General features: G+C 36.5%; 1 protein-coding gene across 1 annotated transcript in view; it reads right to left on the bottom strand.

Annotated features, from left to right (window-relative positions):
• The window catches only part of LOC115441588 (diacylglycerol kinase 1), a 75141-nt gene that overhangs the window by 16859 nt on the left and 33821 nt on the right, over positions 1-24461 (bottom strand). The window contains exons 2-3 of the mRNA XM_030166435.2: positions 19025-19112; positions 15341-15408 (exon numbers count right to left, since the gene is read on the bottom strand). Of these exons, the coding sequence (XP_030022295.1) occupies positions 15341-15408; positions 19025-19106 (150 nt within the window). The 5' untranslated portion in view covers positions 19107-19112. The remainder of the gene's footprint in view (positions 1-15340; positions 15409-19024; positions 19113-24461) is intronic.

Here is a 24461-nt window from a genome sequence, read left to right as displayed (position 1 = left end):
AATCGCCTCATTAGCTTATTGTCAGCGAAATTGGTTGAGATTTGGGACGTTTTAAGTTCAACTTTTAGACTATACGGCAAAATCCGCTGCTTCTCTAATTGACAAAAACAAACGTCCCTAACAATGTGATTTGTTTTGTTTTTAATAATATGAATGGCCGAAATATAAGACCCTATAAATTTAAATATTGAAGATTCATCTTCCAATCTAGACAAGAAAAAAATTTATTATGTTTCAAAAGAGAAGTCCAAATAAATTGGCATTGACCTCAATATTTTGCCAAACCATAAATGCCTATACATACGTTTTTGACTGATTAAGTACGCGCTTTAAACGCATCACAAAGTCGACATCGTGTTCATAAAATGAAACGCGAAGAGGGTGCAAACAAGCTGATATTAGTTTAACCATCCGTAGAACAATATGTTTCCCTATCCCTCTTTCTCGATGTACTCCCCTGCTCTCACCACCCTGCGCGGCGTAAACAGGCTTGATGAGTAACGGGATTTGCAACCTGTCATTTTTTTTAAATTAGAGGAGGTGAACAACGTAACAAATTGCGGTACCCCCTTCCCCCCATTGTTAAAAACACAAACACAACAATTTTTATATATTTTTTTTTTGTGAAAATATATTTCAACCGATGTAAAATCATAAACAAAATCGCAATGCTACATAAATTTTTAATCATTAATGTATTTATTATAGAGTTTTTCATACTTCTAATATTATCTATCTGTGTTATAGCAAACTAGGTTTTGCTTGAGGCTTTGCCCGCGTGGAATTTCCTCTTCGGAATAAAAATCCCACTGCCTACAAATCTGGTATTAATGGTAGATTATATCAAAACGTGGTCTGTTTGTGTGGGCAAAAATTATAGTTTTTCATACTTCTGATATTCTTTATAGGTGTTACGGCTAACTGGGTGTTGCTTACGACTTTGCCTACGTGGAATTTCCTCTTGCGAATAAAATACCACTTATCCGGCATTAAAGGTAGCCAATATAAAAACACGGTCTGTTTGTGTGGGCAAAATCCTATTTTAGCTACTTTAATCCTTCTTCACATCAAAATAATAAGACATAAAACACTAATTAAATACTGAGAGCTCTGCAATAAATTTCGAATAAAGCGGAAGAGTCACCACCTCAGTGATTTTAAATATTTTGAATTTTCTACCTTCCTTTCATGCACTTGTCATGATTATCTCTGCACCACCATAAGTTTGGCTGGTACAGCATGCCTAAGGCAATAAGTTCTCCTGTATACTTTTGTATATGAAGTGCTTAATAAATAAACAATAACCACAAACTAAAAATGTCTACCTCTTTTAAATGTATATCAAGTTTTCTTCTTACTACAAAGTTATTTATCTCCACGTGCCCACTATAATTCACGTTAACAACCAAAATTCGAATGTATTTTTACGTCTTCGCTCTATTAAACCTCACACAGGTCCCTAATGCTGGAATAAGTGGAATATAAAGCATTGCCGTTAAGACGGCTGTCAAAAGAGGCTGGATCTGTGGGAGGTAAGTATCTTAGCGTTGCTAGGCAACGGATCCCATCGACCGCTTCAAATATTTATACAAGGAATTCGGTGTGATATTAGATATCCGTAGGTTTTGCTAGAAAGAATGTGGGTGCATGGTATATATAGATATTATTTTCTGTCCGTAAACTAGGCGTATGCGTGGCTTTAAAGCAAGGAATTATCATAAGGACTCTAGTTGTTTATTATTCGAATTCCGTTGCTAAATAGTATAGATATATCTGCTATCCGATTACTTATTGGAAATTAACTTTAGAACCTGGGCTTCGACCAAATACATTCAAAATTATGATTTTTCATTAAGATTTTCGTATTTTAATCTTTAATAGGGAACTAAAGGAAGGCGTATTTTTCGTAATAATTAAACATAACAGGTATATATATATATATAACAAATGGTAACAGTTACGAAAAGATTCAAAACTTCCACTAGGTATACTAAGTCATAAGCTCCTGTCTAGACTTATATGCAACAGCCCCATTAGTAAGAAAGAGATAACACATGTTTCCAATAACAACCTGTTAACACCTTCTTTGGTGCAATGAAAACATAACCAGTAACAGGCTCTAATAGTCACTATATATTATAAAGTAAAAACCTGTTATTTTGCAACAGTTTTGCAACTGTTATTTATTTTGTCACTGGCACAGCAGACACATAACAAGTATCTAATCTTGCTTGTTATGACTCGTGTCTACAGACATTATATATTACACATCCATTTACTAACTATAATTTTTGTCACTAAAATGGTCCTTTGAGCCTGATGCAAAGAGCCTAAATCCTAGTTAGTCAACATAGCTCTAGCTTCTCGCCACTCCATTATCACAAACTTACGTTTTACACGTAATTATACTACAAATTACACTGTTGAGACGTTCACGTACATAAAGTCGTCATTACGCCATTTAGGGACGTTCTGATCCACTAACACTTACAGTTAGGGGTTGAGCGGCCTTGTAGTTACATTACACGACCTATTAGACCTCGGCTGAACAGGGATGGCAGGGACGGTGGGATATTTTGACCTATTTATTATTTAACAAAAAAGCTCTATAATAGAATATTCCTTGCGTTTCTGTTGGAATTCAAATACTTTGTGATTGACTAGTCATGTGGTATAGTATTTCATGAAGTGGAAGCAATATATCTTAGGTGGATTTTGACATAATAAAAATAAATTTCCTTATAATCATTATCTTGCTTATTTTGTCTGTGCAAAGACTGACAAATTATAGAACAAAGATTATTCTAGCATCAGAATAAAACTTTACTTCACGACCGGCAATGATGCTATTCAAATAGAGTAAGTCAAAGTTTCAAATAAAACTCCACCACTGTTCATACAAATAACATTAACTTCACTTAACATTATCTTTATTCCCATAATCATACAACCAAACTTTATATAATTCGAAATCAGATCAAAGTCCATCACTAGCTCTGCCCTCAATTAATATGGAAATACGAGTAACGAGAGCTGAAGTCACCCGATCGGCTCCAGAGAGCCACGACGCGTCACCGACGCAAATTGGCCGTCATTTTTCATGGCGACGCGTAATCGCCTATGTGGAGATACAACTTCGTTAGAAGCCTTGGATATCTTTATGTCTGGTTACACAGGTAAGGGAGGTATTTAATACAATGCTAGTTACTACGCATACTGAGGAACACAAGAAACTGTTAGGTTTAGATAAGAAGTCGATATAATAATAATTTTCAGTGTTTCATCCTGATTTACCTACACGTAAATATAAATGTAAAGAAAAGCGAACATCCTTGTAAATACTTCATTTACGCTGTAAAATGAGTTAAATATAATCAATCAATGGGTTGAGTAGGTGGTAGGAAGTATAGGGGCGTAGTGAAAACGTCTTGCTATCTCTCTCGCTCGCGAAGACTGTAAAGGCGAAGACGTCACATATTAGTCATCGCGAATCCTTATTCTGTTATTATACATATACGGCTTTGCTATGAAATTGTACCCATTTTATTTATAATTTGAAAACATTTTGATAGGAATTAAAAAAATTGGCTATCCCTTAAATAATTTTACTAATGTAGATGTATTAAGTATGCAATTTACTAAGTGCACCTCCTTAATTTCTAATTTAGTAGATCATTACAAGGGACCAGCGAGGTGTTTTACTTCTTAACGTTACCGACTACGCATCAAATGGTTTAATGACGCGATTCATGACATCACGGCGGCTAAATGCGGAATATGGGATGGTCCAGCCCACGCGCTACTTAGAATAGCACAGAAGTTTGTGCCAGTGGTAATCGATACGAAATTATTTGCTCCGGTTTTGATATCGATATAAATGTGTTGCGGAGAGGCTGAGACCTAATGAAGAAAATGTATTTATTTATTACAGCAGTTCATGGCGGCCGCTGCACTAGGCTCTAAACCTTTCTCACGGTGACCAATAAGAGCAAATAATGAGAAATTCAGTTATACATACTAAAGGTAGAGAGCGAGTCCAAAATTATTGGATGAACACAATTTAGAAAATAATGTAGCTTTTTAAATGTAATAATTTAATTCAATTTGAAATTGTTCATGCGGGTGTAACAAATAATTAATATTTTGTATATCGATTATGTATTATTAAGTCATGTAGCTGGTACTCATTTGATTCTGACTTATTTAGGAGTAATAGTTGTCAGCGTGACTATACATCGTCGACTTACATTACACGCGAAGGATTTTTCAGAAGCCGTGAAACAGGCTCTGTTTTATAAAGTAAAGGACACCGGCCTACTACTTTCATTCCATCTAGCTAATGTACAATTTAGCTAAAATAAACGCGTAATTAGGGCACCGTGGTGAGAGCTACGTCAACAGACATTATTACATAAGCTCACGCCTTTTACTAAAGGATTAGGCAGACGTGCTCTTAGTACATACTTTTTCTAATTCATATCTTATCTTGGATTTATAAAAAACTGTCTATATTAGCGATTAGCTCAAACTGGAAACTTGAACTTATATATCGACATCACGTATACGATCAAATCCTGAACAATTTGGGTTTATTGCATCAAAACAAAAATATCCAGAAAATCGTCCCACAATGTCATAGATCAAGTGTGCTATAGACTATTTTTACTTTCCGTCGTCACGTATTGCCTTAATATTGCTCCCGTGGGATTCCAACGCGAGGTTAGAGGCCGGTGTAAGTTCTGGGCGTGTCAATGCTACCTAAATCACGGTCTGACATTACTGAGTCCGAGGGGAGACACTTTACTAATGCTGATCAACATAAAGATAGAAACAATGAACAAGGTTAGAACTGTATTTAAAGTAGTTTGGTATTTCCAGGATAATTACAGGCCGTTTCATCTATCTTCCTTTGTCATAAATTACGCTAACAAAATAAAAAAACACACATCACGTTTTTATCCAGGCAATCGTGTAAACAAGACACTTATTTCCTCATGTGTGTTCTGTCGCATAATGTGATAGGGGGCGAGTCAAATCTCACACTAGGCCCAAATTTCAGACTCCAGGGAGATATTAAAAAAAATTAAAATCACTTTGCCAAAGCCGGTATTCAAACCCTAGACCTTAAAGCGGTGTCGTACCGTGTAGTCAATACAACTATGCCACTCAAGCACTGCTAAATCACACAGATGATAAAGCATGTACCTAAATTAATTTCCTTATGGTGAAATCCGAAACATGATATTTGGTACCAACCTTAGTTAAATTCAATTTTCTCAGTTGAAAATACACAAACTAAAAGACTCATTCCCTTAGATTTGTCCTTCGACTTTAAAATTGTTTCATGTTAGTGTGAATACAGGAAGTCCTTATATAACACTCAACAACGGTCTTGTAAAATAAAATTTAAACCTAAAGCAGTAAAATAAATCGATATTTTCTGAGAATTGTCCGCTCCGTAGCCTATTATAGCAGTGGGTGGAGAACGGCGTAGTTGAACCCGGCACACTGATGACCTTAGCAAATCGATAGAGGACATCCTTACCTGTACTTTAGAATTTTCTTTTAAACGATAGTTGAAGTTTATCGCATGGATGAAATTAAAACGTAACCACATTTTTCATTTAGTATTTAAGAAGCTTTTAATCTTCTATCAGTCTTATCGTATCTTGAAACTAATTCACCTGAAAAGTAAACGTTTTAAGTTCTTTTTACCTTGCTTTTATAGATTTTAGTAGCAGTGAAGACACAATAAGGTGTAAACAAGATTGTTTTGACTTTGTTTGTTTTTCAAACCTTGTTGTTAATTGAATATTATCTATAGTCACAACATCGGCGGCTTAAAATAGCTACGTTTTTGCCTAAACTTGTAGTAAAACAAAATAAAACTGTTTTATTATTCGCAAATTGAAATTTATAATTAACCAATCGCAGTAATTTAGGCTGAAATTTATTAAAATTATTACTTCGTTTTATTTTGGATTAATATTATGTCTAACTTATTTGTATCAAATGTGTATAATTCTTGATTTCAAATTGTTTCGTACAAAAGGCATCATGCAGTAACTTCAGCAAATATTAGTTCTATATTTACTAGTTTCATCGTAAGTTCTGAGGAAAAAACGCCTAACCTTCTATCTGCTATTCTACGTTGTTTGCCTTCAGCATTCATCGTTAATTTACCGATCACCGTCAACGATATGAATGTCCATTCATTTACTCTATTGACTCTTCTAACGAACTATGTGTCCAGTAAATTTTGCGATCAGATTAACGAGTAGGTCACCTCTAGTTCCTTTTTGAACGTCCATAGGTTCAGCTAGGATTTTAGGCTGAAATTGAGGACCTTTTAATAGAATTCCATGATTTTTGAAGAACTTTGTTGAAATAGTTTTACTCGTTTGAAATTCCCAAGTACAATCAATCTAGGGCTAGTGATAATAGCCTTGTGTAATCAACCCTTTGACGTTTTCTAATATTCGTTCAAGACGTTATATTTTTAGAATAATAAAATATCCTAGGAAAACAATAAAACTCAACAATCACGGTGCCCATCCAACGTTATCAACTTAGTCAAATCTGTTATGAAACATCCCCAATGCGCGTCCGACCCTATTTTCTACGCCGTTGAGTTGCTTTCGCCCTGCCGGTCCGGCGACCCAGTGATATTTACGCGACCCAGTTAAGGACTATCATTATTTTATGATTCCGCAAAGCCTCCGGCTCGTAGAACCGCACTTCCAATGGTTATTGTTTTAAAAAGTTGCCTTTCAATGATTGTAAAGGGAATTGACTTTGGTTAAGAAAACAAGCCTTTTGTTTAGTAAATGTTAAAAAATTTAACGAATCGCCGTATTCAACATTCTTCCAAATGTATTGAGCTGTTTCCTTGTTTACTTCCAACAAACTTGATTACAAACTTGCTGAAATGTGTTATTAATATTGAAATATATTAGTATGATGGCATTATACATAATGTGCTGAATAAACGTTGAGTCAGAAATGATAATTCTTGTTTGTTTATAATTGCGTTACGTATTATTTACCTAACAGCTGTATATTAATAAACTGAACCATAGTGTGACAGGTCAAGACCCCTCGATAACTTGTATCATCTGCATCAAAAACTAGAACTTTGCTCTCAAAACACCTAGATCCGGAAAAGTGTACATTTGAATAGTACAAAAACTACTGACATTAGAAAAAAAATTGAATACGAATCAGTCTGGATTCTGAGCCAGTCTCGTATCGCTTATTTCTGCCATATAATAATATCAGCCCTGTATTATACACTTGCCCACTGCTGAGCACGGACCTCCTCTACTACTGAGAGGGATTAGGCCTTAGTCCACCACGCTGGCCTAGTGCGGGTTGGTAGACTTCACACACCTTCGAAATTCCTATAGAGAACTTCTCGGATGTGCAGGTTTCCTCACGATGTTTTCCTTCACCGTTAAAGCGAACGATAAATTCACAAAGAATACACACATGATTTTTTAGAAAAGTCAGAGGTGTGTGCCCTTGGGATTTGAAGCTGCGGACATTTGTCTCGGCAGTCCGTTCCACAACCAACTAGGCTATCGCCGCTTTTTCTGCCATAAAGCGTGTATAAGTATTTATAGATTATTTAGATACATTATAGTCAGTATATTTTTGGCGTGATGAGACACAGTACCTAACGGTTTGCAACATCATACACACACACACACATATCACGCATTTATTCCCGATGGGGTATGCAAAGGCGCAACCAGGGCGCCGACTTTTCGCCTAGTGTGTTCCGACCTATGATGTGATAGAGGGCGAGCCTATTGCCATATCGCGCGTCAGTAACATCATACAATGATTAGTAATTTTCACTTTGGCTGATGTTGCTATCTGTTTCTAGTCCTGATGCTTACCAGCATGCGAGCAACAAGCCAGTGTCATCAGTGTCGACTATGTTATAAAACAACAGTGTACGGGTAATCCTCTTTAAATTAAATAATCACAAACAGTGTTAAGCCAGAGCAAAGATATAAATAGTTAGACCTTTTAACTTACACCAGTATCTTTCTATTACGGACTTGCGGTCAAGTTTTATTTAAAGTAATTGAAACGAACGAGTGTAGTACGCGACATCGCACCTTTGCGTTCGCGACCAATCTTCATTAGCGTTGGCGACTTTTATTTTACATTAATGTCATTAGATCTATTTTCTTTTCTTTCAAAAGAGATGTTTAAAAGTAGTATTATTCTTGTTTTAAACATTTTGAACTTTATTGTTGTAAAATGTACATTACATTATATACCCGCAAATGTAAGTCCCGTAAAAATCGATCAAACTGAAAGCTTTTTGTACAATTTGTTACATTCGATAGAAATAAAGTAATTTATTGTTGACCGATAAGAAACCTGCCAAAGAAACTTGATTAGACTGTGTTGATAATATGCTGGAGGTAAAAGGAATAAATTTTACTGAACAAGAATTCCATGAAATAAAACCATAGAACATCGTGGAAAGTAAATTCCGACGGAACGGTAAATATAATATTTCCAGGCTGTCTCGGATACAGCATGAATATTTCTCGGTAATTTCGTTTCCTATCGTGTCCTACTTGCAAAATAGAACCGCTTTACACCAATTGAGGTTAAATTGATAAAAACCTGGAATGAAATAGTCGAAGAGCTTAGGAACAGTAATCAGGAGTTAGGGTGCGAATACCGATTGGAGTTTTTACGACGAAGTAACTACCATAGTAAGGCGTTTGCACTGAAGAAAAGTGACATGGCAATTAAGGCACCGCGCAGATGCTGTCTCATGTTTATCCAACTCCGTTTTATAGTTGTGTAGTGTTGAGGAAAAGTCGAAAAGTCTGCTCAACACCTAAACACTCATAAATCATTTCACATTAATACTAAAATATGAAGATAGTTTTCAAATGTAAAGAACTGCATGAATTGTTTTCCTCACGTTACCTTAAGTATTAGATATTAGTCAAGTCTCATAAAGCAGAGTAATTGCAAATTTTTGTTATTGAGCATCGCAATGTGACCCCACGGCACTTGATGGTAAGTAGATTGGAATCCAATAGAATGTCGAAAGAGAGATGTCGACACAATTGTACCGGCCTGTTGGAACTTGATATACACAGGCTGATCCTGAAATGCGATACGATTACATGTATGGTACATATGGCTGGTTTTAACACCTTGTGTACGGTGGTCGCTATTCGGGCGGATATAAATTATGTCCTACCACCAGCACATATAGGGCATAATGTTCTTAAAATAGAAGCGGGTTTTAACACCTTGTGTACTGTGGTCGCTATCCGGGCGGATATAAATTATGTCCTACCACCAGCACATATAGGGCATAATGTTCTTAAAATAGAAGCGGGTTTTAACACCTTGTGTACTGTGGTCGCTATCCGGGCGGATATAAATTATGTCCTACCACCAGCACATATAGGGCATAATGTTCTTAAAATAGAAGCGGGTTTTAACACCTTGTGTACTGTGGTCGCTATCCGGGCGGATATAAATTATGTCCTACCACCAGCACATATAGGGCATAATGTTCTTAAAATAGAAGCGGGTTTTAACACCTTGTGTACTGTGGTCGCTATCCGGGCGGATATAAATTATGTCCTACCACCAGCACATATAGGGCATAATGTTCTTAAAATAGAAGCGGGTTTTAACACCTTGTGTACTGTGGTCGCTATCCGGGCGGATATAAATTATGTCCTACCACCAGCACATATAGGGCATAATGTTCTTAAAATAGAAGCGGGTTTTAACACCTTGTGTACGGTGGTCGCTATCCGGGCGGATATAAAATATATCCTACTACCAGCACATATGGGGAATAATATCCTTCAAATCTACCATGCCAATTTCAAAACAATCCACATACAACAAAAAGTTTAGTACCAATTGATAGGGATAATACTACGTGATTTCAACTCATCAAGAATGTTAATTACAAAACTTTGCCAGTGATCTAACTGTTTACTTCGAACCACATAATTATTATTTGGCAATGGGTATGTTTGTGTTGATTATTTATGGATGTTTTAGGAGTGTTAATAACATTTGAACTTTGAATCCTCCTAAAACCTGATAAAGTCCATAATTGAACAGTGAACAGTTACATAGGTGATATTTTATTTTTCGTTTATAGATTTCTATAAAAAATTCTTTATAATCAAAATATTGAATACTTTATATTTAGTTTGATATAAATTGAGCGAGCTGATCTGTTTTTGGTTCAAAACAAAATGAAACAATGCGGCCATTCATAACTTTAAATTGCTATTTACGTCTAAAGTTGGAAGGTCCCAAAATTTCCGCCCACAATTCAATTCAGGGACGTAAGTAAATAAAAAAAGGAAAACAAATAAAAGCTCGAACTAAATTCCTTCCCCAAACGAGGCGCAATTTAGTGGTGGTAGAAAAAAATAAAATCTATTTATAGAATACGTACAATTTTAAACTTTATCCCAGCGGCCGCAGAGTCTATTATCATTGAAGGAACTTGCTTGTTTTTCCGAACACCCTTTTCCTGACGTCATGATAGTTGGATTTTGTAAGCGATTCCAAACCGTATTAGGAAGGAAGAAGGTTGTAATAGAAAGACAATTGTATAAGTTGATATCAACGGCCCACACTCGGGGATTATTATAGTGGCAAACAGCGATTGTCACCCATCAGTGTCAGGGCATGGCAATCTGTAACTTATAATAAATCTGCCAACCCTGTTGCATATAATGTCTTCATCTTAAGTATGGTAATGGTATTTATCAAAGTATACATATAAAGGTCAACAGTTTTTATAGGGTTGGCATGCGCTCATAATGTTTTGTTATGTCATTTAAAATCACGATTTCAGACATAAGAGATATGTTTTGTTCAAAAAACGTAAATATTTATTAAATTTGGAAACATTATGGTAATTAATCATTCCTAGAATGTTTACTAATTACTCCAACAACTGTGCCATGCAAGTAGAAAAAATAAATAATTTTAATAAAAGTAAATATTTTACTTTATCCCCAGTAAAAACGCAAATTGGTTTGGTAGCTTCAAGAACATCAAAAAAGAGTATTGTCTTGGAATTATTATTATTAAACTTAGCAAATTAAGAGCACTAATCTGCCTAAAACTTAACACACCTTTCTAATCTTAATTAACATTCCAACTGCTTTCTCCGTTATATTAGAACTGTTATATCAAAATGGCAAATTCAACCATATAATTTGATTGGACGGAAATTAAAGTTGAATGCGACAATGCGTCCCATTACCCGCAATTTCCGTCAGTTTGCACGAGAAAATGACTTGAGAATTGCTCATAGAAATTTCTATTCAAAATGTTCGCTTGGCCCGACAGGCTTTGCGTTGCATTTATTAAATTTTAAATTATAAAACATAATGGGAAGGACAATTATTTGTTAAAATATAAACACACTACCAATGTTACAATATTATAGTCAACTTTGTTATTTAAAATAATTCATAAAAGATACGTATTTCTTATTTTGAAAATGTCCGTTTTTATAGCGTACTTGAACAAGGAACGTTAATGTGCCTCGGGAGATACGTAAAGTATCATGGTAATGGCCTGGAACAACTTACAATAATTTCCTTAAATTATGTTTTCTTGTGTACATTTTTCGCTACTAATATTATAAGCGAAAAATAAGATATAATATGGATTAATTACAAGTAAACACAGAATCCTCTGTATGAATCTGGATGAAATTTATCCCTGCCTCTACATTTTATCCCGGCAAAGAACAAACACTTTTATTTTGGGTAAAGTCTTCCACGCTGATGGTGTCGAGAACAACATCTAATGTGCAGAACTATTGGAACAAAGTACGATTGCGTAAATAATTATGACCAACCCTGAAAAACCAATCATGTAGAAACCTTATGATAGATGCTGACCTTTTTTGGTTCACTTAACTATTATATAGGTGCGAGAATTGAATCTACAGCCTTCTGTTTCTATTTGGCTTATCGCCCGCTGCACAACGAAGACTCGAGATCAATGAGACGAAGCGTAAAAATCGGCTTTGTGCGAGTCGACCCTGTCTACTAAAGGTTCTGTACACGACACTGATGGATTTGTAGCAGCATGTTGCGCGTTCAACTATATTTTTACCACGCATCCGCAAACTATGGAATGAAACCCCTGCATTAGTGTTCTCCGTGTTTGCCTACTTCGGCAGTAAAAAAAATTATAACAATTTCGACTTATTATTCGTTAAGATAATCGTCATTTTATTATTTACTTGAAAAATTCAGCTCGCTACAACGTTCAACATGTAAGGCCTTAATACTGTTGTTAGTAAGCCATCTCCAAATCTGAGATAAAAGACAAGTGCGAGTTGGACTTGCACATCGATGGTTCTGTACAAACTACCTTCATTGATATTAAATTACATATTTACGATTTTCAGATTTTTTACTCGTACACTGTGCTATAAAAACAAATTAATTTAAGTATTAGCATAGTAATTTCTGCTAAAATAAATTACATAGATTTTGGAATAATAACTTTGCTACATTCGCTCAAGTAAAAAAGATTATAGAATTTTAAAATTCACGCGATCTCTTTGTATTTTATAACGATTTTCATAATTATTTTTCAAATATTGCTAAGACAGAAAATGATACAGCAAATATAAAATTAGGTTAGTACTTGCTACTTTTTAACTTATATTTTAGATTTAAGTCAAAGTTAATCTGTTTCGAATTTTTTCAAATACATAATATGTTATAATTGTATACTTTTTCTTTAGACTCAAACTGTAGTGGAAGTAGGCTAATTACAGATCTTAGCGTAAGGCTTCTCTCTAGTCTAAAAACGGGCGAACATCGAGAGGGTACTAATGACAGGAGCTATTAAGCTAACTCGGAATTTCCGTTAGTGACAAAAAATTCCATCAAGTTTATCAATCATTAGACATTTCAAATAAAGTAAGCCTGATTGACGCACGAAGGCTGTTCATCTAATGACCTTCCAACTTCCCTATCTGAAGATTTATTTTCCAATTTCATATATTTATTATGCCATCCAATATAGAGCCCCGAAGAATTTCCATAAAAAAACGTACTGCCATCAATATTCATGACCCCGGTCATTTCGGGGGTTCGATTGTAAAACGTGACGTCACTCGTGTGCGAGCGAGAGGGGCGGTATGACGTCATACATGCCTTCTCACTCTGTGGCATTTACAAGGCCTACTTTATTGGTTTTCGGGAATATAGTCTGTCAGGAACTTCCGGGCGCTGATATTAAAAAGCGTAACTCCTAATATTCACAGATGTGGTTTATTGGTATTCAGATAAACAAAACAGGTTTTCTCGAACGTGTTTTTATGCATCATCATCAATATCAGCCACAGGATGTCAACTGCTGCACATGGGCCTCCCTATAAGGTTTCCAAATCGACCTATTGGAAACGAATGCAGCGACCTACTGCGACTTATATGAGCCTTTACGCATAATATTATATTATTGGTGTAATGAGTTAAGATGTTCACTGTTTCAGAATATTTCAAGAACATTCTTAAGATCTAAAATATATGTAATTGAAAATACAGTATACTTGAAAACAACGAATATGGTATTCTAAATATTCAAGAGGCACTGCACTACATTACTCATAACACACCCTGAGTAAAAAGAAGTCTCAAAAGCCCCCACGTCACTGGCTGCAATGTCCTTCAAACGGGCACACAAGAGAAACACGGAAAAGTGAAAATTAAAAAACAAATAGAATCCATTTGAACATCGGAATCAAACTCATATCTCAAGGACCGCGACCCGTAGAACTAGATCATAACTCAATTTAACTTCGAAACTCAAACTAAAATGAACGAACTGGTATGAAATAATCCGAGATCGCTTTTATTAGAATTTTGCTTTCTGCATAATAGGTTTCATTGTTCATACGGTGTAGTTTAAATTTGTCGGCATACTTTATAAGGCTTGATATAGTGAGGAGTTTGAAACTCCTGGTATGAAATATGAGAACTTTTTTAGTTTATAGTGAAAATACAAAAATACTAAATTAATAAAACCGTATTTGGACTCCAACAATTAACTACACGAAAGTTGGGAAGTTCTCACTAGAGAAAAACCGGCTGGAATCGGGAATAAAAGGTTTTTATAAAACTTCACAGTGCAGTGTATTTTTATTATTTTTTATTACGCAGTAGAACATCGGCGATGAAATTACCTCGCAATATGGCGAGGCACAAAGAGTCCATAACGCGATGTTTTTAACAAAAGCCGGCGACGCGCTTCAAACGTCAATAAAACGAAGAGTAAAAGCAAAACTATTTTCAATATTTTTCCTTTACTGCCTCGGTGGCGTAGTTGTATTACGGTACGACTGCAGAGTTGAGGTCTAGGGTTCGATCCTCGGCTGGGGCAAAGTAATATTGGCTTTTTTACTCAGGATCAGCCCAGAGTCTGTAATTCGTGTCTATCCCCCTATCACATCACGGGACGGAATACACACGGCGGAAAGTGGACGCACCTGTTGCACTTCTGTCTACCCCTCCGGGTATAAAATGCGTGGGTTTTTGTGTGTGTGTGTTCCTATTACTTTTCAGATAGATTCGCGCTGAAAACGCGAAAAGGCGCACGTATCGAAAACGCGCGTCGTCAGCGCGTATTAAATGCTTCGTGTAGATAAATCCCTAAAGCGGGTAGAATCACTCTTAGATGTAGAAGAGAAGCTTAGTGATTAATTGAAGATAGTCTCAAGTGGGAGCCGTCGTAAACTGTTTAAGTACCTACATTTGATTTTATAGAATAATAGCTTTAGTTCGCGATTCTTATAGCTGAAGTGCGTGCAACTCGTCTTCAAAATATAAGAAAAGTAAAATTTTCTGACATTACGAAAAGACCAATACAAGACATAACAGACCAGAGAGTGACATTTATTTTTTTATAATTGTGACATTACATATAATTCGACTAATTTATGATCTAACATCCTCCCCAAAACGTAGTCCTATTTCTCGAACATTCTTGGAATTTAATGCGTGTTGTAGGTTTAGTAAGTATGTCAGCCACCATTTTTTCGGTATCCACGTACATAATTTTTATTTCCTTTTAGAAAACTTTTCACGCAGAAAATGATATCTTATGTCGATATGTTTGCTGCGGGCACGACTTAGTGTTATTCTAACACGTGGTCTATTTGTGAGCATATGCATTCAAATCTTTTAGTTTATAGGTACGTAATTGGCTAATAAACACATATTGCGAATTTTCATATTATATAATAGAAGATATATAATTAGAAATCTGTTTTTTGTGGAAGATGTGTACTCACGCCATCTGGACTCTGCTTTTTAACTTCGCAAAACTCGCCGAGCACGTCCTGGAGTTTCTTCGTGGAATCTGTAACAAGAAATATGTTTGTGACTTCCCATATTTATAACCCCTGATGGGAAAAGAGGGTGTTACAAGTTAAAAGTATCTGTATTTCAAAATATTACTAATTACTTATAATAAAATTACAGGATAAGCAAACACGTCTCATTATATATTTTTTTTGATGATTTTTTGTGGCATGGGTTATTAAATGTTTTAATTTTTTTTTATGAATGTTGACTACATTGCACTAGATAGTAAATAGCCCAAGATATAAAAGTCGCAAAATTAATAGTGGTTATCCGGTGGTCGAAATTCGACCGTCAAACTTAATATATTTGTAACTCATATGCATAAAATTTTATTTTCCGGCACTCCTCTGTATGAACTTTAGTTCTGCCAAATCTCTGACTCCTCCATGCGCGCAATGTGTTTTTATAAGATACGAAGTTTTTTGTTCACGTATATAAAATATACATCATAAATTTAGAATGACGAATTTAAAGTCTAATCCTTTCAAAAGAACTTTCGTCTCCAGTAACTGAAATTCTACCGTGTCGCTTTGATTCAGGTTTAAAAAAAATACAGTTAAAATAGTTTTGGCCGCTAACTTCGTTGGGTGTCAAATTTAACATGCAAACCTTTGTTTAACCTCAAACTAATAGGTCACCTATATACCAAGAATTATTGATGTACTGACGGCTTTAAGAACCTATGCACGTGTCGTTTTAAAATACGGATATTCAAACGCTCTGTAAATGCGATAGTCTTGGGAACTGTTTGGGTAAAAGCGAACTGAAATCATGGAGACAGCTAACTTATCGAAAATGCACTTAGCTTAGTTCATTTGAAAAAAAAAAATATCGTATACGTAGCTACAAAAATAACTGAAGAAATTAAAAATTTCGAATAGTTTTTAAAGTTTACGTTAGTATCAACAGTCATTTTTTTCGCCACTTAAATAAACTTTAAATGGTTTACTTCAATATAGATAAAGGAAAAACAACATATCGATAGAAGTTAATGAGTAGAAGCGTTTGAAATTATCGAATTCGTTTAGCTATATTTATGGCTGCCTATATGTAGGTCCCAAAGGGGACTACACATAAATCCCTGAAGGGGTATGCAGGAATGCAACCAGGCCACCAATTATTCGCTAGGTGTGTTCCGTCCCATGATATGATACGGGGCGAGGCTTTCGGCATATTGGACAAATTCCAAACTCCGAGCTGATACTAAGCAGAAAACCCAAATATTACTTTGCCCGACCCGGGATTCGAACTGAGGACCTGAGCGCTGATGTACCGCGCATGCAGTACAACTACGTCACCGAGGGAATCTCATAGGTAAGGAATATATAAAAGAGAATTGGGTGTAGATTAATAACAATCCATTTCTTTAAATATGCACCTCTAACAACACATTGCAATCGTGCTAACAATATGAAATATCTTATGGAAAGTCCACTTACACCAAACTTGTAACTAAATGTTGACTTTATTTTTTCCCGAATGTTTCTATACTTATTTTATTTTTATTGCTGTGAATGACGAAACGAGTTTGCCGTTCGCCAGAGGCTAAGCGATACGACCGCCCATAAACAGAAGAAACACCTTGAAATACAAAGTATTGTTTGGTATTCCACTGCGCTCGTCATCCTGAGACGTGAGATGTTAAGTCTCATTATGTCCAGTAGTTACACTGCCTACAATGTCCTTCAAACCGGAACGTAACAGTGGCTACACAGTGCTGCTTCGCGGCACAAATAGAAATTGCGGTAGTACCTTTTTTTTTTTATTTTCGCGGAGAAAGTGCCTTATTACTACCGCCCAGCCCTCGTAGGGGGTGACTGAGCGGTTATGCTGGGGTAACCGTGCCTTACGGCCCGACGTTGAGCCGCCCGGATTTGATGGTGACCTTCTGGCGACCGCCGGGCCGAGTCCCTAACCCTATGTACAACTTAACCTACGCACGGCCTACCAGCTAAAACTCCGCGGTGGCCCTCTTCGGCACATTAGGGACGGCTGCGGGCTTCCTCTGACGTTGAAGTGTCTAGTCTGCGACCGCAGCCGCCCCTGCGCGGTGCCGCCTTGCGGCCCGTCTGCTATGGGGGGGGGGGGGCTCAGAAGCCCCCGCGCACCGAAGGACGCCCTCGGCGTCTACGCCAGTGTGAGGCCAACAACACAATGCCGTCCATCCCGGGGGTCAAACCAGGCGGACTTTCATATATGAGACCTACCACCAGTGTTATATAATGTTACAGTTTGTATAATGCTAATTTATATGTTGTTCGCATAGTTTGAGGGTGGGGGGTCCGCTATTTGATACGTATCCCCCCCCCTACTAAATGTTGACTATAACTTGAAACATACAGACCTACCCGATCGTTTACCGCCGATCATGGCATAGGTACAATTTAATTTTCTAATACATATGGGCCAGGCCGTTCCCCGCGTCTAAGTAATTGCTTCATGCAATTACGTTAAAACTATAGCTTTCAGTGTTATTAAAACTAAAATGATTCGTTTACGTTTCGCGTTATGGACTAACCAGCGTTAATAGTTATTGATAAAATAATGTGTAAGTTTGAAAGTCAGGAGTTGAGGCTCATTATTGATAACTGCTTCTGGAACTTATGCTCGTGACGTGTTAACGGACAAGTCGCTTCGAACGCAGCTAAAGCGCGCTGGATACTTTATAGACTTGGTAGCTGTTTGGGGAAAGTAAAAAAAGTTGTCAGAATGTCTTGCGAAACGTAGTGAGTAGTGTTAAAGACCAAATATAATATATAATTTAAGGAACTACACAAAATAAATATAGCTGATGAGATATCAGCATCTGCTGGATAACAACTACATACAAGCCGAACATAAGGTTTAAATCCTGTCATAAAGGCAAACGTATTTATGTCTTATACGGGTCTGTTTATATCAAAACAAAAGATACTGTGATTATAATCAGACGAAATTTTTAGATAAAATAAAAAATATGTCGTCAATCACGTTTCATCCACGGCCCTCGCGTCCCAGTTCTTGTAATAAACTGATAAAAAATCACAATTTTATTGTTCAAAAATAAAATATTTACTATTTATATGAATGTAAAAAAAATACAATATAATTATGTTTGCGTATAAGCCACGATAAACAATACGTTTCATATTTTCTTGTATTACCTGTCAAGCAGCCAATTGTATCGATTGGCGAGTTGATCATTTCTCGTCAATCAGTACTCCATTGGACGCTATTCTACTAACCATCAGGTACAGTATAGTGATTGGCGCACTTTTAGTATGAAAAAACTTTCCCGCACTTACACCCGCCACTACAACTCCTGTAAGCCAGGATCAGCAGTGGCACGCATTTTATGACACCGAGCAGTGAAGCTCGGCGAGTCTCAGGGAAAACTAATATGTCATCCCGCAACGAAATTAATTAAATAGAAAGATAGGGAAGAGTTGGAAATATTAATTGTCCACTTCCCTCCATAGCAATGCGGGAGACAAAATCATGATCTAAGGAGGCGTTTTAACCTCAAGGATAGGGACGTTTACAACTAGATAAGCTAGTTATAAAGCATAACGGTTAAAATTAAAAGAAAGGGTCCTATCACACGAGCTGTTAGTCTCTAATAGTATACTCACATGAGGCCAACTCCTGCAGCTGCTGGAACTCGGCCGGCGAGAGCTTGTCCCACTGGAACGCGCTGCCCACCGTGTTCGGCATGGCCGCCTGCGAACAAAATATCAATATCCATAAGTATTTATTATGTACAATAATTACATACTGTACTGCGCATACTAAATGCCGTAGGCGGTCTGTCCCAGTCATCCTTAGGGTGACAATATAATAAGATAGGTTTATTAAAGGTAACTAGCGGTATATTATATAATATAATACATATACTGTCCCACTGTTGAGTACGGGCCTCCTCTACTACTGAGAGGGATTAGGTCTTAGTCCATCAAGCTGGCCTAGTGCGGATTGGTAGAGTTCACACACCCTCGAAATTTCCTAATAAAGATTTTTTCTGTTATGCAAGTTTCCTCACGATGTTTTCCTTCACCATTAAAGCAAGCGATAATTCACAAAGAATACACACATATTTTTTTTAGAATAGTCAGAAGTGTGTGCCCTTGTGATTTGAATCTGCGAACATTCGTCTCGGCAGTCTGTTCCACAACCAATTAGGCTATCGAGCGCTATATAAACACAACAATATTTATATAAATAATACGATAAATACAAATATGTTTACGAAATGTACAAACATTTTCTATCTAATAGTATAGTATCTATAAGGTTACGTATGTAAAAAGGGAAGAAAATTATAAACATACTTATTCAATATAATAAAGTTGTAAAGTTTATGGGTTTGCGTGTCATATAAAACAACATTTTATGTACATTTTTATAGTATGTTAAAGTTACTGGTAAAATGTAAACGAAAATTATGTAGACAGTATTTGTAATGCGGATTAGTTATTAAACTAAATTCAGTTCATTTTATACTATTTTATTTATTAATAGGCATATAGTTATAAATACAAATAGATCATAAATAATATTTAAAATTACGATTAGAAATCGAGGGTGATCTTTCCTTAAATACCGTAACATTTTTTTTCCACGGAAAACTCAATTAACTGCACCTGATGGTAAGCGTAGTGGCTCCGGATAGAGTATCACATACACTACATCACGCATTTGTCTCCGAAGGGGTACGCAAAGGCGCAATTAGGGCACTCACTTTTCGCCAAGTGTGTTTCGTCCCATGATGTAATAGGGGGCGAGCCTATCGCCATATCGGGCACAAATTCCGGCTGATACTGAGCAGAAAATCCCAAATCACTTTGCCCGACCCGGAATTCAAAACCAGGGCCTCAGAGCGCTGTCGTTCCCCACATGCAGTACAACTACGCCACCAAGTCAGTCAGTCAGTAGATAGAGTATTGACTGATGAAAGATGAAATTGTCCTACAGATTACGTCTCGTACAGTCGGCCACAAAAGTAGTTGAACAAAATGAATATTTTAAATCGCCTTTAGACTTTTGTGTGCCTATCAACGATATTTTTTTCACTAAAATAAATTTCAAAGGGTACTTATTTTAGATAAAGAAAAAAGTATATTGCGGTCGAAGTTAATGTGTATAAGCGTTTTGAAAATTTGATTTTATTCAGTCATTTTTGTTGACTGTACGCTCCATCTATGTTTGTTATTCCGAGATCGTTGGCCCATAAACAGCTGAATTTTCGACTTTATTTCTCGAGAGACAATATCAACCTTTGAACCGTTACGTCATTGTCAGCGTAAAAGCTTTATCTGCTGTAAGAAGCATCGATCACGACTCGACAATCTGTACGTCAGTAGATACTATTAGACATATTTATAACCTTAAAATGTTTGGAAAATATTTCATTTCGTGAATCCGCCTGGGTAGGTTGGTACCTACCACAATGTCTATTCTTTCCACCAAGCAGCAGTGTGTAGTTACTGTTGTGTTCCGGTTTGAAGGACATTGTAGCCAGTGTAACTACTGGACATAATAAGACTTAACACCTCATGTCTCAGCATGACAAGCGTAGTGAAATACCAAACCATACTCTGTAATTCAAGGTGTTAGATGGTGTTTCTACTGTTTATGGGCGTATCGCTTACCATCAGGCGAACGGCAAGCTCGTTTCATCATTCAAAGTAATAAAATAATAATAACAAATTTACTAATACTGTAAATAAGGGAACAATTGTGACGATTATTGGTCGGAATTCGGCTAGGACGGATTCATTTAATGAATACTATTCTTATACGGCCTCGGTGAACAGCCTCTAGTGTCTACTGTATTTGATGGTTAGTAAATTGCCCAACGTTTCGACTGACGAGAAATGATTAAATTTGCTTAAAAGTTAATTAAGAAACCGCTGAAGTGTATTGGATGAAGTATGGCATGCTAGATCACCGTAAACGGCGAGACTTTTTATTTCAAAAGGTTTTATACGCGGGCAGAACCGAGAGTGATACCTAGTCTTGGTTTGCAAAGAAAAGTAAGTAACATTCCTATTTAAAGAGATAAAACTTATTTAATTTTATTAATAAAAATGATTACATGCGTAAAAACTAACTGCGCAATTTAATCAGCCAATGTTTCAAAAACAAGTTATACTGGGATAAGTTGAGTCCATAATTTTAAAATTGATGGAAGAAAGTTTTCGCTCAGCGTTTCTGTAAAGAATTTTTCCAGCTATTAAAATAACACGAAAGTTATTAGTATTTTTAAGATAAAAAAAACTAATCTGACTCCATTTTAATTTAGAGAAGAGGTTACACAGAGTATACAGAGATTAAATTCTCCTTCGTACCCTAAAATGTTCGCGATTATTTACTCTAAGATCAAGTTATCCACAATTTCATTGTATTTCATTGGGTCAAATTGCAACTATTAGCTGAAACTAACACCGCTATAATACATGCTATCATTTTGCTTGCCTCGGTGGCGTAGTTGTAATGCGTATGCGATATAAGTACTACTGCGCTGAGGTCCTGGGTTCGAATCCCGGATCGTGCCAAAAAACATGACTGGATTTTTTCATCTTAAAAATTACTCAGTTCTGCGTCCTTCCTCAGTAATTTGTCCTGCGTCTCATCTCCCTGTAGTCATGACCGTTTGCCGTCTCACCGGACTATGACAGTGAAGGAACAGAAAGTGCATCTGTGTATTGCGCACACACATGTGCACTACATATTTTCTGCCTACTTGGCGCTCATGTCATCATCGTGGGGAAACCTGTATACCTGAGAAGTTCTCTATAGGAATTTTGAGGGTATGTGAAGTCTACCAATCCACATTAGGCCAGCGTGGTGGACTAAGGCCTCTCAGTAGTGGAGGAGGCCCGTGCCGCAGCACAGCAGTGGGACAGTATATAATACAGGGTTGATGATGATGATGATGGCGCTCATATTGTTCAGTGTTTTATGGACTTTTGTAACGGGAATGACTTTTCACACAAGCGAAGCCGCGAGTGACACCTAGTTATTGTACATAAATAAGCAAAAGGACCACGCAATACTAAATTACAATAAAATGCCATTCGGTATTCAAGTCGACCCCAACCAACCCGGAACCTTCCACTGTAACCGACCAAATCTCCGTCGAAATGGCTTTTATCTAATAAAACCAATATAACAGCCTAACTGCGTGGCGCGTGGCGGCCGCGGCTAAATGTGATTATACCGACATCGTAGGGTAGGCACGAGGCTGTTTAGTTCTTTTTTTTCCTTTTTTTATTATGACACGACAAAGTGACCGCACTGCACCTGACGGTAAGCGCGACGTCCTCTAGTTAATTTATCAAATAGTAACGGATGGCTATCTCCTGCCATTGGAAACAATCATGCCGGAAATCAACCCTAGAACTACTGAATCTATTTTGATTTTTTTTTTCACTAATGCAAAGCTACCTCCTGAGTGCTAATAGGCTTTTTATCCCGGGAAAATATAAAGCGAAACTTGTATCCCGGATAAACGTTTTCTCGCAAGCGGAGTGACTGGCAACAGCTATATTGAATACAGATGAATTGTATATGTCTTAAGCACCAACCAATGGCGAAGAGTGAAATTTTATAAAAGGCAACCCGAGACAAAAAAATTGCCTTAATTAACATATCGCGGCAAATTTAACACAAAGCAAAAACTAAGACAAACGTAAATAAACCTAAAGGGGAAGCCGATAGGAATCGCGTTGTAGAGACGCTTCGCGACTGGCACCAACCAATGTTTTTGGTTTGTGGTAGAATTAGAGGCCTTTTGTTTTGAGAAGTATTTTCATGCATAGTGTTTCTAAGAGTAGAATGGTGCTAATTGGTGTCGAAACAACGCTGAGTGCGGTAACAAGCTCTGCAAGATAAAAATAAACGACCCGTGACAGAACAATGCAGCTTTAAGGAGCAGTACTTGCAAAATAGTACCTACGTGAGATACAATAACATTAACCATAATTAAAGAAATAATTATAAAATATAAGTCCAATATAGAAAATATTATTAATTATGAAAATATTAATTAATTTTATAAGCTTTTTTATTAGGTTCTTCGGAATTAATGTCCCGCTACATATTAAAGATAAAAAGGAGCCTATGTTCAGCCCAGAGTCTATAATCGAAATAAGTTCAGTTGTTAAACAGTAAAAGTGTAACAGAGCGACAGAGTTGTATAACATAAGTGTATGTATAATAATATTTATTTTATGTATTTATATATTAATATGTGTAATATATATTTATTATTTGAACTTTTAAATTTTCAAGCTTTCTTTCATGCACCTACAATGATTATCTCTGCACCACCCTAAGGTTGGCTGGTAGAGAATGCCTATGGCATTAAGTCCGATTGTATACATTTGTATATGAATTCCTAAATGAATAAATAAGTATGAATAAGGCATATATTAAATAAAATATTTACATATCGACCACGACGCATCCTGATCGTAAGCAATTCTTAATTCTACGGAATAAATTTACTGTTACACAAACCTTAGTTACTTCGAAGGTGTCTAGTAAATCTCTGTTATGTGAGATTTTACTTCAGTATATTATCTATTTTGCCATCAGTCAACAGTATACAAGCAGATTTGTGTTCCAGTTTCGAAAACTCTATGATACCTTTAGATTTTTATTAATGACTTCAGAGTTAACTTGTGTACCTAATTACTGGCATTATAAGGCTTATTTGGCATACGATTAAGGAATCTACATGCTTATAAGTCCTCATAGTTATTGAAGTACAAATTCAAAACCGTTCAAGAGGGATCATCGCGTATTATAAATATAGAAAATCAATCAATTGTTGGGGCAACCCTCGGCCCAGCTAAAATCCGAGGGCCCTTCTCGTCGCGTCACGGCATGTCCTGTCTGAAGTACCGGCTCGCTGCAATTATTCTGGCCAACAAATATTGTAGAAATATATTTAATTTTACCTCGAAGTAAACACTTTCATGCTTATTTACCTTGGGGTAGGCAGAGGCGCAACTAGTGCAACCTCTTCGCCATGTACATTTGATTAATGGGAATGGGAATGCATCG

Source organism: Manduca sexta, chromosome 18, assembly GCF_014839805.1.
Source record: "Manduca sexta isolate Smith_Timp_Sample1 chromosome 18, JHU_Msex_v1.0, whole genome shotgun sequence".
Taxonomy (NCBI): Eukaryota; Metazoa; Arthropoda; class Insecta; order Lepidoptera; family Sphingidae; genus Manduca; species Manduca sexta.
The sequence above is the reverse complement of the archived record's forward strand: the minus strand, read 5'-3'. Positions and strand labels throughout refer to the sequence as shown.